This window comes from Thamnophis elegans, chromosome 6 (genome assembly GCF_009769535.1).
Source record: "Thamnophis elegans isolate rThaEle1 chromosome 6, rThaEle1.pri, whole genome shotgun sequence".
NCBI classification, from domain to species: Eukaryota; Metazoa; Chordata; class Lepidosauria; order Squamata; family Colubridae; genus Thamnophis; species Thamnophis elegans.
The window spans coordinates 25726014-25742012 of NC_045546.1; the positions used below are offsets into that span (position 1 = coordinate 25726014).

General features: G+C 32.9%; 1 protein-coding gene across 2 annotated transcripts in view; it reads left to right on the forward strand.

Annotated features, from left to right (window-relative positions):
- The window catches only part of NBEA (neurobeachin), a 384945-nt gene that overhangs the window by 138889 nt on the left and 230057 nt on the right, over positions 1 to 15999 (forward strand). For both annotated transcript variants that reach the window (XM_032219812.1, XM_032219813.1), the window contains exons 32-34: positions 2684 to 2838; positions 4190 to 4316; positions 9432 to 9559. In XM_032219812.1, coding sequence (XP_032075703.1) covers positions 2684 to 2838; positions 4190 to 4316; positions 9432 to 9559 — 410 coding nt within the window. The remainder of the gene's footprint in view (positions 1 to 2683; positions 2839 to 4189; positions 4317 to 9431; positions 9560 to 15999) is intronic.

Genomic DNA, 15999 nt, shown 5'->3' on the forward strand with positions numbered 1-15999 from the left:
GATTTTAGTAAAATAGATTGGTCATAATTTACTCTGTCCAAAGAAACAATCAGGAAAAAAAATTGCTCTGTAGTTTCTTTTAGGTAACTGTTGCCTAAAATCTCAAACTCCAGGATCTTTTTAACAGAACAGAAGATGCAGAAGCTGTCCGTGGTGAAAATATTAGCTTTTAGATGAAATAAATGTTAGGACAGTTTTTTTGTTTGTTTTTTGTTTCAGTATTTAAGTTCTATAATTTGATATTTGTTGTTTAAAATGTTTAATTAAAATGTTTGATGTTTGAGCTTGATATTCCGTAAATTTCATGCTATTAACATTGTTTTAAATTACAGGCATTGAGGATATTCTAGTTAAATGACACTGTTATTCTGCTTTAGTTTCACTTATTATTTGCATATGACCCATTCACAGTCTTTTCTACTATCAGCCATTGACTTTCTCTTTGCTGTTAACTGTGCTTTTCTACTTCATGGTACCAATAATATAACTTTATTTCTTTGTTCTCCATTGGGTGATGTCCATGTATAATGGACCATTTTGTTTGTTTGAAGTGTTAGCAATGAAAATGATCATTGGATAGGCAAAAACTTTGCTTTCCCCCCATTTTCTAGATCATATAGTACAACTAGGTTTTCTTGTTTCCAACCTTAGCTTTCTAATCTACGATCAAAAGCAACATATCTTGCTTGCTTTTCTCTTGATTTCTGACTGAACTTGACCATAAAACCCATCAATCTCCTACTCTTCTGCATGAGTGGTTAGAGCACAAAATTGGATAAACATGATATTAAACGGTTGTCCATTAAATTTAATTGATATTATTCAGTCACTGACTACATCATACCCAAGTAGCATCTTTCAAGCAATACTGCTCATTCTGTTTTTTCTTTTCAATTTGATTTTGCTGCGGATGTCATTGTGCATTTTTCTTTACATGGATGTTCCCCGTGTTCATGCTTCTTATATTCCATGTTTCCTCTATAGTTGTGTTTTTACAATGTTCAATTTACTTTTCTTTCATAGCAGCTTTAGCAACTAGACATCTGGAAGGCTAATATGCTGGCTGCATCAATAAATCCATTAGAACCCAGCTATTCCTTAGAACCATCTTCAGTGCCATCTGATTAAGGGGCTTATCATCAGAAGTGGTTTTCCTTCGCCTTGTACTATATATCCTCTCTGTTGTCCGTAAAGTGACCATCTGCCTCCAGCATTTTCCTGGAGGGATGACTTTCATATCTTGGAAAATATTGCTGAGAGTATATACTCCCGGTGTACTTTCCTGGTATCCTTGTTCATCCTTCCTGGGAAGACTTCTCATTCCACCCCTGATAATATACCCATAGCAGGATTTGAGGGGGTGTTCTTTTACATTTCTCTGTTATTTATGAAATTCTCTCATTAAATGTCTCAAACGCTGTCTTTCAATCCTTTAGTCCACAAAATATGTAGCTTAACAATTTAGTTGTCTTATGTTGTCTTCTGAATTTTATCTTTGTTAGATCATACAAATTATATTGTAATTACTTCTTATGATTAACCTTTCTGTATCTATTTATTACACGTAATGCATAAGGTTCATATTAAAGATGTTACAGTAATATAATATTATGGTACTGCTGAAATAAATAATTTTACTGATTTTATGTAAATGTATTATTGTAATATTTGAAGAGATGAGTAACAACTCCATAAACAGAAGTAATAACATAAAAAGGCTATCAGATCCGAAATGCAAAAATCAGGATTAACTAACAGCATTAAGAGCTTTTTCATTCTTTTTTTCCTGGCTTTTAGTGGTCATCTGGATTTTTTGCAGTCCTGATCAAGTAGCCCTAAATCAAATTACTATTGAGATCATTTCAGAGTTAAAGTTACATTGTCATATTACCCGAAAAAATCAGAAACATTTTATGATTTTAATGGATATGAGTTGAACGATGAAATGTGACTAATTTTAGAAATGACTTTATATTTTAAATGGTTTTAATTACTCTATATATATATATACATACATACATACATACATACATACATACATACATATGTTGTGTCACAACCCGTGGTATGCCCAAATATGGGAGGAAGCATGCATACTGCTTCCTTTCTCTCTCTATCGGCTCACCACAAGAGACCGTCCAGACAGAAAGCCATTATTTTTACTGTTGCCTTTGTTACATTTGTGTTGATAAATAAATAAAGGGAGACTAATATAGATCTATTTAAAGCTATTTAGCTCTCGTCAGCTAGCCATACCCTTACTAGGATTCGAACATGGGCTGTATTACATATTAGGCAGTTGTATTAGCCACTAGGTCACAGGCTCTCCTCCTTTATCAGCTAAGCCAGGGAAATAGGTATGTATTGGGTCACAACCCCTGGTATGCCCAAATATAAATAGGTAGTATGCTTCCTCCCATATTTATACACACACACACACACACACACACACACACACACACACACACATATAAATACACACACACGTGTGTGTTTGTCTGTGTGTTCCTTCGTTTAATTTTTGTATCTGTTTTCTTCCTTTTTAACTTTATATACACTTTGTTTGTTTTGATGATTTATCTTTGTAATAATAATAATAAATTGATTTCTTCCTCCAGTGTATGAATAGGAAAGAAGAAAAGCATTTTTTTCTGATTTTGTACTAATTTTTTCCCCTCTGTAGAAGTGTTGTAGTTCCAGTGAAAAAACCTCCCCCTGGAAGTCTAGCAGTCACCACTGTTGGAACTACCACAGCTGGAGGTGGGCTACCACCAAGCAGTACACCAAATATATTTGCTGCCACAGGAGCTACCCCAAAAAGTATGATAAATACAACAGGTATTATCTTTAGATATTTTTGTGAATTTTGTCTTTGTCTTTCTGTTTTTTTTCCTTTGCTTTTGGTATCTTTTTTACATTTGAAATCCTTTTGTAATAAATATCTCTAAGCATTCTCACTTCCTAATGTGTAAATTGAAAAGATCTCCAGAAAATTTATCTTCGAAATCAACCAATTCAATTAGTGGTTGAAAAAAGGGAAAATTGTTGAAGGACATCAACATTGTAAGCTTAATCTGCTAGGTGGAAATTCCCCTAATGTTCATCAGCAGTCCTTGATTTTTTTTTTTAAGAATTAGTTCATAGAAATAGAATTCAATAGACTAGACATCATTTTAAAATATTTTAGAAGAGATATTTAAAATATTTTATGAAAAATTATCTAGTGGAAATGATTACTAGAATGACCATATTCTTAAAAAAAAAACCTTGTCCAACATGGCAAATGCTTAATAAGAGGATAACTCATCAAGGATACAGCTCATAGATTTCAATATAGCTGTAGTTTATTGCTTTCTGTATGGTGGTTGCATAGGTGTACATGGTATCATTTGTACGCAACATATTTTTGTTTTCATCTTTTCTACTGCATATACCACAAACATATACCAACATCTGCTTATAGTAATTTGGAACATGTTTTTCAGAACATGCCATTTATATTTCTTTGAGATTTTTAGCGAGATATACTCAGAAGAATGACTAATTTACTGAAAGGTATAAATGTCATGTTATTGGTTTATGGAGGTCAGATACTTCCACATGTTCCATTTTTATTTCATTAATACTAGATGATATTAGAAATGCTTACTTCTGTTTTCATCTGGTAATTTTTAAGAAGATAATGTCTTAGCCTTGAGTTTATAATTACTGTTTGTTTAAATCACCATAATGGATTTGACATTTGGTTCAAAAAGGATATATGTGTTTGTATCTTTATGAAATATATTTGTGAAGTATAGTTATAACACTTTTTAAACAGTTGGATTGTAAAATATATACGGGCAAGACATTCTAGATGATTTTCTATAATTTAAATAATTTGGTCACAGGGTTTTTTCATACATAATCATGAGAGTACTTGGAAACAAATATCTGTACTATAGCATATTGGAGTAAAGTTAAGAAAAAAGAATGAATGATTTTAACTGAATTTTGGACTATCCTCTACTGGATAAATTATTTTAATTTATTTAATTCAGTTTTTAATTATTAATTGCCAGATCTTTGAAACCGAGAAATGTTGTCTAAAAGTAATAGCACTCCAAAGTTATGATACATAGAAAATATGATTTACTGTGAAGTTGATGCATTGCTTTTCAGACTGAATATACTCTATTTTGGTGGATAGGTGCAGTGGATTCAGGATCTTCATCATCATCGTCATCATCTAGTTTTGTGAATGGTGCTACTAGTAAGAATCTCCCTGCTGTTCAAACTGTTGCACCAATGCCAGAGGATTCAGCTGAAAGCATGAGGTATACTTTATTGATTACTATGGAGCTGGATAAAAAAAAAATGAAAGGCATAGAACTTGCTAGAAAAAATATCTTTGTAAAGGTTTCTAGGTTTTTGAAATAAAATGTACTGTCTTGGGAATTCACTGAAGTACAAACATGGACTATATCCATATTACATGTAACCATCTAACCATAATTAACATATTAATAATCATATTTTTGCTTCAATTTTTTCTCATATAGAAAACATTGCTGATGTAAATATATAAATGTAAATATAAGAATACCCTGTTGGTCTTTTGAAAGACCTTGAAAAACATGGTTTTGCAATTCACTAAGGCAACCAGGGAATGTAGCATAGCTGACAGATTGGTTGTATTGAATGCTATTGTTAAATCTGATTGCCTCAACTATTTTTTATGATGGTTTTTATGTTATCTTTTTAAAATTGTTCTATTCTATTTTCTTCTTTTTTAAACATTTGTTTTAATTGTTTGTAAGCCACCTACAGTCATATATATGATAGATGGCTATACATATTTGAAAAAAATAAATAAATGCAATTTTTGAAATAAAAAACATACACTACAGAAGAGATTTTATTTTTTTTAGACAGGATTCACACATATTCTGAGGAAAAATAATTTCAAATATTACTATCCACCTATAACCTTTTACAATAAAGTTTACAATCTTAAATTCCTGAAATATAAATTCAAAATTGTAAAAATGAGTTGAATTACAGTAGCAACAACCTAATCGTTACAATGATATCGGAGTAACAAAAAAACAATTACCTTTTGCAGCACCAAGGAGGCATTACATCAAATTGTAATCTGCCCAGGAATTCTATCTTAATGATTCCGGTTTGACAATTTTTTTAACACTGAATCACTAATTATACATTAGATACTCCTTTAAAAAAGAAATTGATGCAATTTTAATTTTAAATGAGTTTAAAAGATACATCTTTTATTTATGTTTTGCTTTCTCTCAATCTGACATTTCCCCCTCTGGTTGTTTGTATGGCTATATTTCAGAGACAGAATATGGATGGAGGGTAAAAGTTAGATTATGTCAAAAATATTAATTGAAGAGATTACTTATGATGATAGTCCTTCTAAAGAGTGAATATATTGGCAACCAGTTATGGAATTTTCTGCATTAAAGTAGACTGGATAAATATTTTCATAAAATTATTTAATATTAGGGACATTGTTTGATTTATAAGAGATTGAGCTAAGATAAATATTTTTACCTTTAATTGTGGGAAGTGGCACATAAACAATGGAGGTTGTTTTTTCCATCCAGTAAATTGTATCTATGTTGAGATATTTAGATTTATAATCAGATTGCAAAGAGATAGAATTTGTTCTCCATTTTATATAATTTGGATAATGTGAGAAAGCTGATTGCCATCTTTTTCACTAAGATATAATATTAAACTTAAATCTTTGCTTGTTTCATGCTATTTTGAGTGTTGTAAAAGAGCAGCTATTTTTTACTTGAATTTCAGCTTTGCCAAGAGTATGAGTGGATTGGATATCCAAGTTTATTGTTTCTTGATGCCTTTTAAAACAGGCCTCCAAAAGTTATGGATACTCCATCACTGGAGTTTTGAAGAAGTGATTATATAATCCTTTATTTGGAATAATATAAGATCTTCTGCTTGAACAGGAAGTTGGATTAGAAGACATGTAACTTTCCTTCCAACTCTATTCTAACTTCTAATGCCTCATCTTCACGACTGGGTTTTTCAGTTATTCATGAGGTGCCTTACTAACTTTTGTTCTGCAAAATTCTGCAATTTTATAACTATATTTATGCTAACATACAAAAGATGAAATGTTGTATAGCTCTTCCATGATTCACAGCATGGCGTATTTCTGGTTTGAAAAAGGACCATTGAATTCAGTGTAAGATTTTAGTCTTGGAATGTTTCTTTGCAGTTGCCAGTGCTTCAGAAGTTGGGTTTTATATGAAATATTATTTTTCATAAAAGGCTTTTCATTTTCTTGCAATTTCTATAATGCATCTACACATAGTTTAAACAGTAAAATTTTAAAAAAATTACTAATTTTATATTGCTAAAATCTTTTTCCATGTCTCCAGAGATAATTTAAATCTGTTGAGCAATATACTCTGGGTAGAAAACTATTTCTCTACAAGAAGAATTTTAGGGAAAAACTTCAATTTTTAGTGTCACGTTTATATTAAGAATATACGTAACCTTTTAAAATATCTGCTGTGGGATGTCAGGAGTCAGCATAATCCTTTCCTCTCTCCTTCACAGCTGCCTTGTAGCATTTCTTGTTAAAATGACAGAATGATTTCGTGAAAGCATTACTAGGAAATAAATGCCATAAGAGAAAAATCAAATACTTGTAATGGCCAGTGTTATAAATGTGCTTTTGACCTATATTACACTGATCATTATCACCTTTTGATTATTGCAACTATTGAAAGGCAAAGGGAGAGTTCTAATAATTAAAAAGGGTGGAGGTTTTTCTCTGTTCTCTGTTGAGTTGCTAATATTTGAGGAGGAGAATAGCATTTTGTTGAGGAAAATAAGAGGAAAGAAAATGGTTGGTTGAACTGTTTTGGACAAAATCCAGCTTGTAAACAGTTTGGAACAGTGCTCCTGTAAGGCTGCATACTGTAGTGTCACAAGGCTTTGGGATGAGATTAAACAATAGAAAATGATCTTAAAAGAGGAAGTAAGAAATCAGTGTTTTTTCTGCTTCCTTGGAAATGCAGTAGAGGAACAATTTGTATGCCTCTTTTACCACCTAGATAGCTTGCATTAAACATTGACTGATTTAACAATTCATTTAATCCTATAATTTACTGATAGCCAACTGTGCTGTAAAATTGTAATCCCTTCCCTTTCCTCAGTCTGTGTTTTGAACCTTTGTATTCTTAGTAGTGGTTCTAACTGCTTTAACAATTTAGAACTGCAAATTGGTGTCTGGATATGGTAGGTATATAAATCTGTACAGAAACAGCACAGACTTGAGGCATCAAATATTAACTAATGAATTATATCTTAAACATTCTTGGATTACAATTTGCTTAATCCAAATATTTTGATAGATTTATACCAATGTAATTTCTTTTTACTGGTAATCTAATATGTCAGTCTAGGGGTTCTCAAGCTGACAACTAGCTTGTCAAGCACAGAAAGAAAGAAACCCTGGTGCTTAGTCTAGAGAGGCTCAGGTTGTGCGTGTGCTGGAATAGGCAAACCTGTACCTAAGGAAATTCAACTCTGGGCTCCCAGAACAAAATACAAGTTTCTTTTCTGACCTGCCAGATCTAACTCCATTATACCACACCCGATCAGCTCTGGGCCCATAGACCTTCCCCTAGTTAGGCAGGTGTGTAATCAGGCCTAGTGTAATCCAACAGTTTTATAGAATGATCCCTAAACTAAGCGTTTGTTTGTTTTGTTTGTTTGTTTGTTCAATTTGTGTGGCTGACCATCCCAGTCAGAAACTTTGTGAGACTTACAATTCAGAAAATATGTAATGATTAAAAAAAATTAAAATAATAAAAGCAGTAAAACCTATACATTTTTTTAAAAACATCCAATTCAACCTACACAAGAACAGGATATTTGGCCAGTTAGCAATATAGGCAGGAAATGGGCTCTTAACACATTTAGCCCCCCCCTTTGGGAGAATACCTGGATTTTAGATCCTTAAGAAAGGCTAATAGACCTTGAGGCCATTCTGATCTCTGACGGGAGGATGTTCCATAAATCAGAGGCTACTGCAGATTTTGGGCAATAAAGTCTTTATGATATATTTTAGGGCCAGGTGATTTGAAATATCATAGTTGTTGTTATGTACTTTTGTTGTTTTTGTATTTCATTAGAAGTACAAAGGAATTTCTCCAGGCAAATAAAACCAAATTCTCTGTGATGAAATTCTCTCTTTTTTCCCACAGCAGAGGGGAATATTTTACTTAGGCAGACCTTTTATGAAAAAGCTATATTGACTGTGAAATTAGTTTTTAAGTAAGCAAATATGATTTATTTTGATGCTGTTTTTAAGAATGTGCCCTATGTTTCTTCAGTTTGTTGTGGCCTATTGGAAGCTAGGAATAATATTTTGTATGGATAATATGAACGTGATACAGAACATTTAGAGATCAAAATACACTTGTGGGAAGTAATAATTTAAAATTGTATGCAAAAATGTCTAGGATTGTTCAAAAGTTTAAATGAGGTTTCTGTGTTGCTTTTAAACAGATCTTAATAATTTCATAGATATACAGTAGTTGATTGCTCTAGATTTGCAGATTTTATAACTCTTTATAACAGCAATGCAGTACAAGAAAAGGGAAATAAAAATGAGTATAGTATAGTTGCCTTGTTTCATTTCTCTAGTGGGAATATTCCAGTGGATATTAATTTGCTTATGGAAAAAGCCCTTCTGTTGATGAACAGTTGTCTCTGAATTCAACTTATTCTACCAGAATTTTTTGGGGAGGGGGGGTGGATGGCAATTTTAGATGTAAGGAATTTTCACACTTCCTAAAACTCACCCACAGCCTCTGCTAGCCCCTCCCCTCAGCATCCACTGAAGCCTCAACAGTTCGTCTATATACCCCTCTCCTTTCAACACCCACACATTTCCCTTCACTCCTTACCTAGGACTCCTGCATCTTCCCACATAATAACTTGCATAGTCCTGAGGTTAATACAGCTACTGGGACTGTTGGAATTGCCGTTGCTAAGTGATGTGGTCACAAGACATCACACTTTATGACAGCATAGCTCAGTGACAGAAATTCCAGTCCCAATTGCCATTCTAACCTGAGGACTACATAGGAGCTATGCAGTGACAAACCCAGACTGTGCCAAAAAACGAAATCACCAAAGAGTCAAAATCAATTTAAAGCAGACTTTACCTTCATATTATAATATGTTTTGTAGGGGATACGTTACCCTTATGAAATCTGTGAAAACTGGGTATACTAGTTTCTGACTGATTCATTAGATACAAAGCTTTATGACACTGTCCTAGTTCAAATTATGTTACTAATTATTTTATCCACCTACTTTAAACGTCTTTGGATTGCTTTATGATAACTTTATTTGCCTCACTTACCATGCTTTGCTTTCAACAGCATAACCGCGAAACTTGAAAGAGCTTTGGAAAAAGTGGCTCCTCTTCTTCGGGAAATCTTTGTGGATTTTGCCCCATTCCTATCTCGCACATTGTTGGGCAGTCATGGGCAAGAGCTCCTAATAGAAGGTAATACATATTCAGTACTTATTTTATTATTTCTTTACATTTTGAACTAATTTTTATTACAGTCAAATGCCAACCATATTAACTATTCACAAACAGATTAAACATATAGACATAATTCCGTACACTTTCTTTATAGAAAAAGGCCATTTTATAGAAAAAAAATGTTTGCAATGTCATGGAGAGTAGAAATTACTTTCATTCCTATCTGATTCATAAGTGAATAATTTGAAGGAGAACAAGCCTTTTGTAACTGCTTCCAAATTCATTTAATTGTTCAGTTAGGTTGCTCAATGTGTTCCATTTTTGCTAAACATCCAAAGTTAGTATCTCAATAGCATTGTGCTTTTTCACCTTCTAAATGTATTTTGTTCAACTCAAGTGGTTTTTAAAGACCATTATTTATAGCATGGGTATTTAACAAACCTATTGATAAACCAACACTTGATTTTTATTGCCTTGTGTCAAGATGTACAATCTGTGTGCACATTCTATTTTCTTAATGGATAATCAAAACTGAAATATTTTCTTTGGAATAATATTTCTTCTTACCCTTCAGTTTTCAATATCAGTACCACTGATATGTATCACTGTCCACAAGTTGTATATGTTAAAAGATCTGTATATTCAGATGTCTTAAATTGTAAGTTTGACTAGTGACATATTTCCTGTTCCATATATCTTTAATAAAGATATTCCACTTGGTGTCACATTTTGCTTCTTCTTTCTCTTATCATGGGAAATTGGTTTGGTTTGGACTGTCCATCAATACATATTTTAATTCTTTGGCATTTGTAAGAAATAGCTCCCTTAAGACATATATAAGATTAATCAATATGTTATATTAACAAGGAATTTGGCTTAATTAAATAGTTGAGACAAGTTAAATTACACTGGACAACAAAGTTTGCTTTCTGAACATTTTGGGGTGTATCTTATAGATTTTTTGCTGCTAATCATGAAAATAAGCTGTAATTTAACGTATCACGTAATGTTTTATTGAAATATTCTGTTTTTACACCATGGCAATGTATACTCTTTAGTACCTGTTAGCTATGTTGCACACATGGAAGAAAAATACAGAAACTTTTGTTGAAGCACATCCAGTATAACAAGTACAACTGGAATATTAAAAGTAATGATCTACTGCTTGGAGTGCAGCTTAGATATGCCGAATACTCTTGTTACATATGTACAGACATGGATGAGAATCATATTACATTAACAAAAAATGGCCACACTGAAAGAATTTGGTTTCAGGACAGAAAAAAGGCACATACGGCATTTGATGACCCAACCAAAATATTTTTGCCTTTGCTTCATAGAAAACTCAGACTTTTGAAAAATAGTGTAAAAGCGATGAACAAGAAAGATGAAGGTTTTGTTATTTGAGACAGATATTTCCAAGAATAACTGATGCCAAGATTAAGGAAGACATTTTTGTTGCTTCACAGTTCAGACACATCATCAGTGACAAGAGGTTTAAAGATCTGTTAGTGGAGCCAGAGAAAATCACCTGGAAGGCATTCAAGGATGTTGACAATTTTCTTGGCAACCACACAGCCTCAAACTGCATTCAGCTGGTTGACAAATTTCTAATAATGTACACACCATGAAGTGCAGCATGTCACTGAAGTTTAATTTTCTGCATTCACACTTAGACTTCTTTCCTGAAAATTGAAGTGTAATTAGTGACAAGCATGGAGAAAGATTTCACCATGTCATTACCACAATGGAAAAATGGTATCAGGAGAATGGAATCTATCATTGCTGGTTGACTGTTGTTGGGCATTGTGGTGAGATACATCGGACACAATGAGCTGTAAAATATTTTAGCCCTGCTGAACATGTCAGAAACATTGTGTGATTAAATACATTATAGTACCGACATTACAGGTTAATTCATATTTCAAGATTGGTACGTGATACAGTCATTCTGAAATTATATTCATGTTCATTTTGAAGGAGTCTATCATAATCACCAAAAGTTTTTCAGGAAGCAACATGTTTGAAAAAAATTGTTATCAAATGTTAGAAGTTAAAAGAAAAAAGAAAAATAAGCTCCAAATATTTTGCAAATAAATAAAATACAAAAACACTATGTTGAGAGTACAATATAGATGTAAATAAATGAAAGCATCACATTTCACTATACCGTATTTTCTTTTGGAAAACCAAAAGTTATTCAAAATAACAATATAAATCTAAAAGAAAAATAGATTAAGCCCAACAGGGGTTTAAAATAAATCAGCATTCAGCCAGTCAATCAAGTTTTAAAGATAAAAAGCAAAGTGAAACAAAATAAAAAAATAAAAAAGTGAAGTTAAAACCCAGGCATGCTTAAGAAAATGAACTACCAAAAAGATGATGGATAACCAATGACTTTCTGACCACTCCCACAGAGAACTGGAATCTTCAAGACTCCCCTTCTCAGGTGGATTCATAGCTGTCCAAAAGCTGCCTTGGTCTTTCCTAAATGCTCTCATTCAAATACAGGGAACAGCACTTCCAGAAAATCAGCGTTGGCAGCAAAATGAGCAGAACATCAGCAAGAAAAAGAGATTCCTGCCATTCCAGCAGCATCTTGGGGTGGAGTCTTGAAAGCTGTTTTAAATTGTTTAATGAAATGATAAATGACTGGAAAATATTCAGATACATGTAGCTCTGGATAAATTGACTGAAAAATATTCAGATGCATGTAGCTCTGGATAAATTAGATTCACAAAAGGAATGTGATTTGAAAGCAGCATCAGAAACATAGACTTAGAACTGAGTTAATTGCATATGCCTTCTGAAGTTCAAGCTTGCATTCTTTTACAACAGCAGAAACTTAGTGGAGAAGTGATAAATTGGCTTTCTTTAGGAGGATTGAAAGGCAATGGGGAATGGATTGATCACACTTAACTGGAAAACAATTTCATTTGGACCATTTTGGGGAAGATTGACTGAACAAATTTAATTGAAATAGACTGTCAAATATGGAAATCAGGAAACCCAGGCAGTTCAAATGAATATAAGGATTTATTGCAAACGTAAACTCACTACAAGAATCTGAGTTACTAACGGTCAAAGCAAATTGGTTGTAGATAAGAGTGGAACTTAGATGTCTTGTGAGCCCAGTGAAACTTTTATCTCTTGTGAAGATGGAACTTAGATCTCTTGTGAGCATGGACTCAAGACAGATGATGCATTTGTCCCCTACCTCAGGCTCAGCCTGGTCGTCTCAGGCTCAGCCTGGTCGTCTCCTAAATCACCATTTTAATTTATCCTATTTTCTATGAAGAAAAAGCAGTAGAGCCTTAGATTATCAAATCCTGCTATTTGTGGAGTTCAGCCAGTAAGTGCACTTGTTGAGAGGGCAGTGGGGATCAGACTATTGCTTTCTGCCCCAGTGTTCTTTCAACCAGATCTCTGTCTGTTTGTCTATGGAGATTCTCAGTCATCCAGGTCATGGTTGTCCCAAAGGTGCTTTTTCAAGAGGCAACTGGACTTCCTTGTTTTTCTTTGAAGATATTTCACCTTTCAGCCAAGAAGCTTCTTTAGCTCTGATTTTCAGATCTCCACCATCAAGTCAGAGCTGAAGAAGCTTCTTAGATGAGAAACTAAAGGTCTTCAAAGAAAAACAAGAAAGTCCAGTTGCCTCTTGAAAAAGCACCTTTGGGATATCTCTGACTGATGTTCCTCTTGTTTTTTCTTTGGTCTCATTTTAAATTTTATAAAGCTCCAGTCTCAGATATTACAACTCTGTATTGCTAATTCACAAGAGTTGCTGCCCCCTCCTTGAAACGTCTTGTGTGTCCTCCAGATTGTTCTTTAGATGAATGTTCTGAACTATCATTTGGGGTATTAGAGTTAATATATATCATGATTAGTTTAAAGCCCATGGTGTCTTGCAAGCTACAACAGCACAGCACGTAGTTGTTTTTTTAAAAAATTATACAGCATAAAGAAAATAGCAAGTTTGTTAGTAGTTCAAGAAGCAATTGACTAAGTAGTGACTTCTTAAACTTATCAATGGAGTACTATTTGTATCATTCTGCAGCTCTCATTATGTTGATTTTAATCACAAAATCTGGAGTTTTACCAGAATGTGTGAAAAATCTCTAATATAAGAATTGTGCATATGTAAGTACTGTGTCTTTGTACACATTACTTACATATGTACACTTCTGTGTAAAATAAACCACAAAGTATCCAAGATTAGAGAAGCTTATTAATATTATTAATATACGTAGCCATTTTAATTATGAGAATTTGATTATGTTCTCTTCTGTTTCGCTCCTTTTTGTCAGCTGTCTAATAGAAGTAGTTTAGAAGTGATAAGTGCCCCATTAATCTTTTTATTCTCTTTTTTGTTCATGAACCTGATCAACTATACCAGTTGCCTTTTCAAATGAGATTTTTACATTTATTTCATATTTCATTAATTGTCAGATTCAGAGGTGGGTCACTCCCAGTTTGGCCCGGTTTGGCTGAACTGGTAGTGGTGATGGTGGGAGGCTCCGCCCACCCTCCGGACACTTCTGCGTGAGCACAAGTGAACCGGTAGTAAACCGGTTATCAACCCACCACTGGTCAGCTTATAAATCTGATAGAATGGAATTACTGTATGATATCTTTCTTTAACTTATTCTGCTTACTGTACAATAAATAGGATTGCAAGCAAATCAGTATTTATCCATTATTTGAAATAAATATAAATTGTATAGGAACACTTTTATCCCCAGTGACTCTTTTTTTATGCCTGTTTAAAACAATTTTCAGTATATCTATTTGAAACTACAACTATGAGTAATTATTTTCATTGAAGGAATGCATTTAATTTCCAGAAAAGTGCATATATATTTGACGATAATTCTGAATGACATTTTTATTTTTACCTTTGAAAGATATTCATTTAAAGATTAAATTTATCAATGCTGTTACTAAGTCAAACATTATTTTGAATACACATGGGGTATTAAGGCTACTGTGTTTTTTTATTATTATGAAAACCTGCAGAACTAAAATTGAAAGACTATCTTGGTAATGTTTTGGCAAAAGTCCATAAATGACCTTTGAAAATTTGTAACCTGCATATTTTTCACTCTGCAATTCTCCTCCTCCTCTAATTAACTAATTAACTAACTCTTAATTAACTAATCCTCTAAACTAATTCAGAAGAGGCTTACCCTATACACACCTATCCTGCTTTAACAGAGAGGTCTTATTGAGACGTCTCCTGATTGTGCAAAACTTGATTCAGCTTCCCATAATCGCCAGCTATCTTTGACAAAAAACATTTGTGAAAAATATTGGTGAAAGACTGACCTGCCAATAATGTTCTTCATCAGTTTTCTAGCAAACAGATGTTCCTCTTCACTTTTTTTATATGTATATTTCAATTAGCTATATTTCTGTGTGCAACAGCTCTTAGTCAGAGAGGTTTCTAGTCCTTATCGTTTTAAGAGCAAAGAATCAAATTTATATTAATTCAGGAATGAAAACTTTGTTCCTTCCACCCATCCATCTATCCACCACTGAATGATTCAATTTACTCTCAGCTAAACTTAAGTATGGATCTCTAACTAATATATAAATCACCCTATTGGAAATTCAGTAGTATACAGGGAAAACATTCTCTTCTACTTAATATACAGTAAATAGACATTTATATTAACTGGGAGAGAAACATGAACATAATTTTAAAAATATAGTGGACACTGTATAATACTTTCTGTTGTGTATGCTATTTATCTGAAATAGAATTTGTATCTGCAAAGTAGGCAAGTAAAGTGTTCGCCAGAATAACTGTGGTACTTCTACAATATCTGCAAAATGGAAAGGATGCATAAGGCAGCCTAATTATTAGAACTATTTTTTTTAATTCAAAATATGGCATGGTATTTAAACTGATGAAACCTCCAGGACAGAATGGGGCATAACATGGATTTAAATTAAATTAAAACTCAAGAATTTTGCTTTGGCACTAGAGTATATATTCCATATATACTCCATATATATTCCATTATATACTAGTTGCCTCGAATCTTCAAATAAAAGAACAACATGGGATATTCATTCGTTAGTTCATTCATTCATTCAATCAGTCAATCAATCAATATAGAAATAATCTGTTCTTAGGCATGTATATTTAATTGAGCAAATGGCATGGCTCCATATTTCTAAAATGCATATAATTCCTTTTGTGCCAGTTTGTAGCTCTTTCCATGTTTCATATAATATAAAGTTGACTTTACTATTGAATGGAAAACACATATAATTGGATCACAAATGGTTTCTGATTTAAGATAATTGGAGATTATTCTGAGAAATCTTCCTAGATATATCCTACTGAAATGTTACAAAATCTGACCTATGTAATGATTTGAAAAAAAAAGCAATTTAACATTGCCTCTTATAGTTAGTGCTTTGCAGAATTAATCCTTCTTTTTATTTTTTAC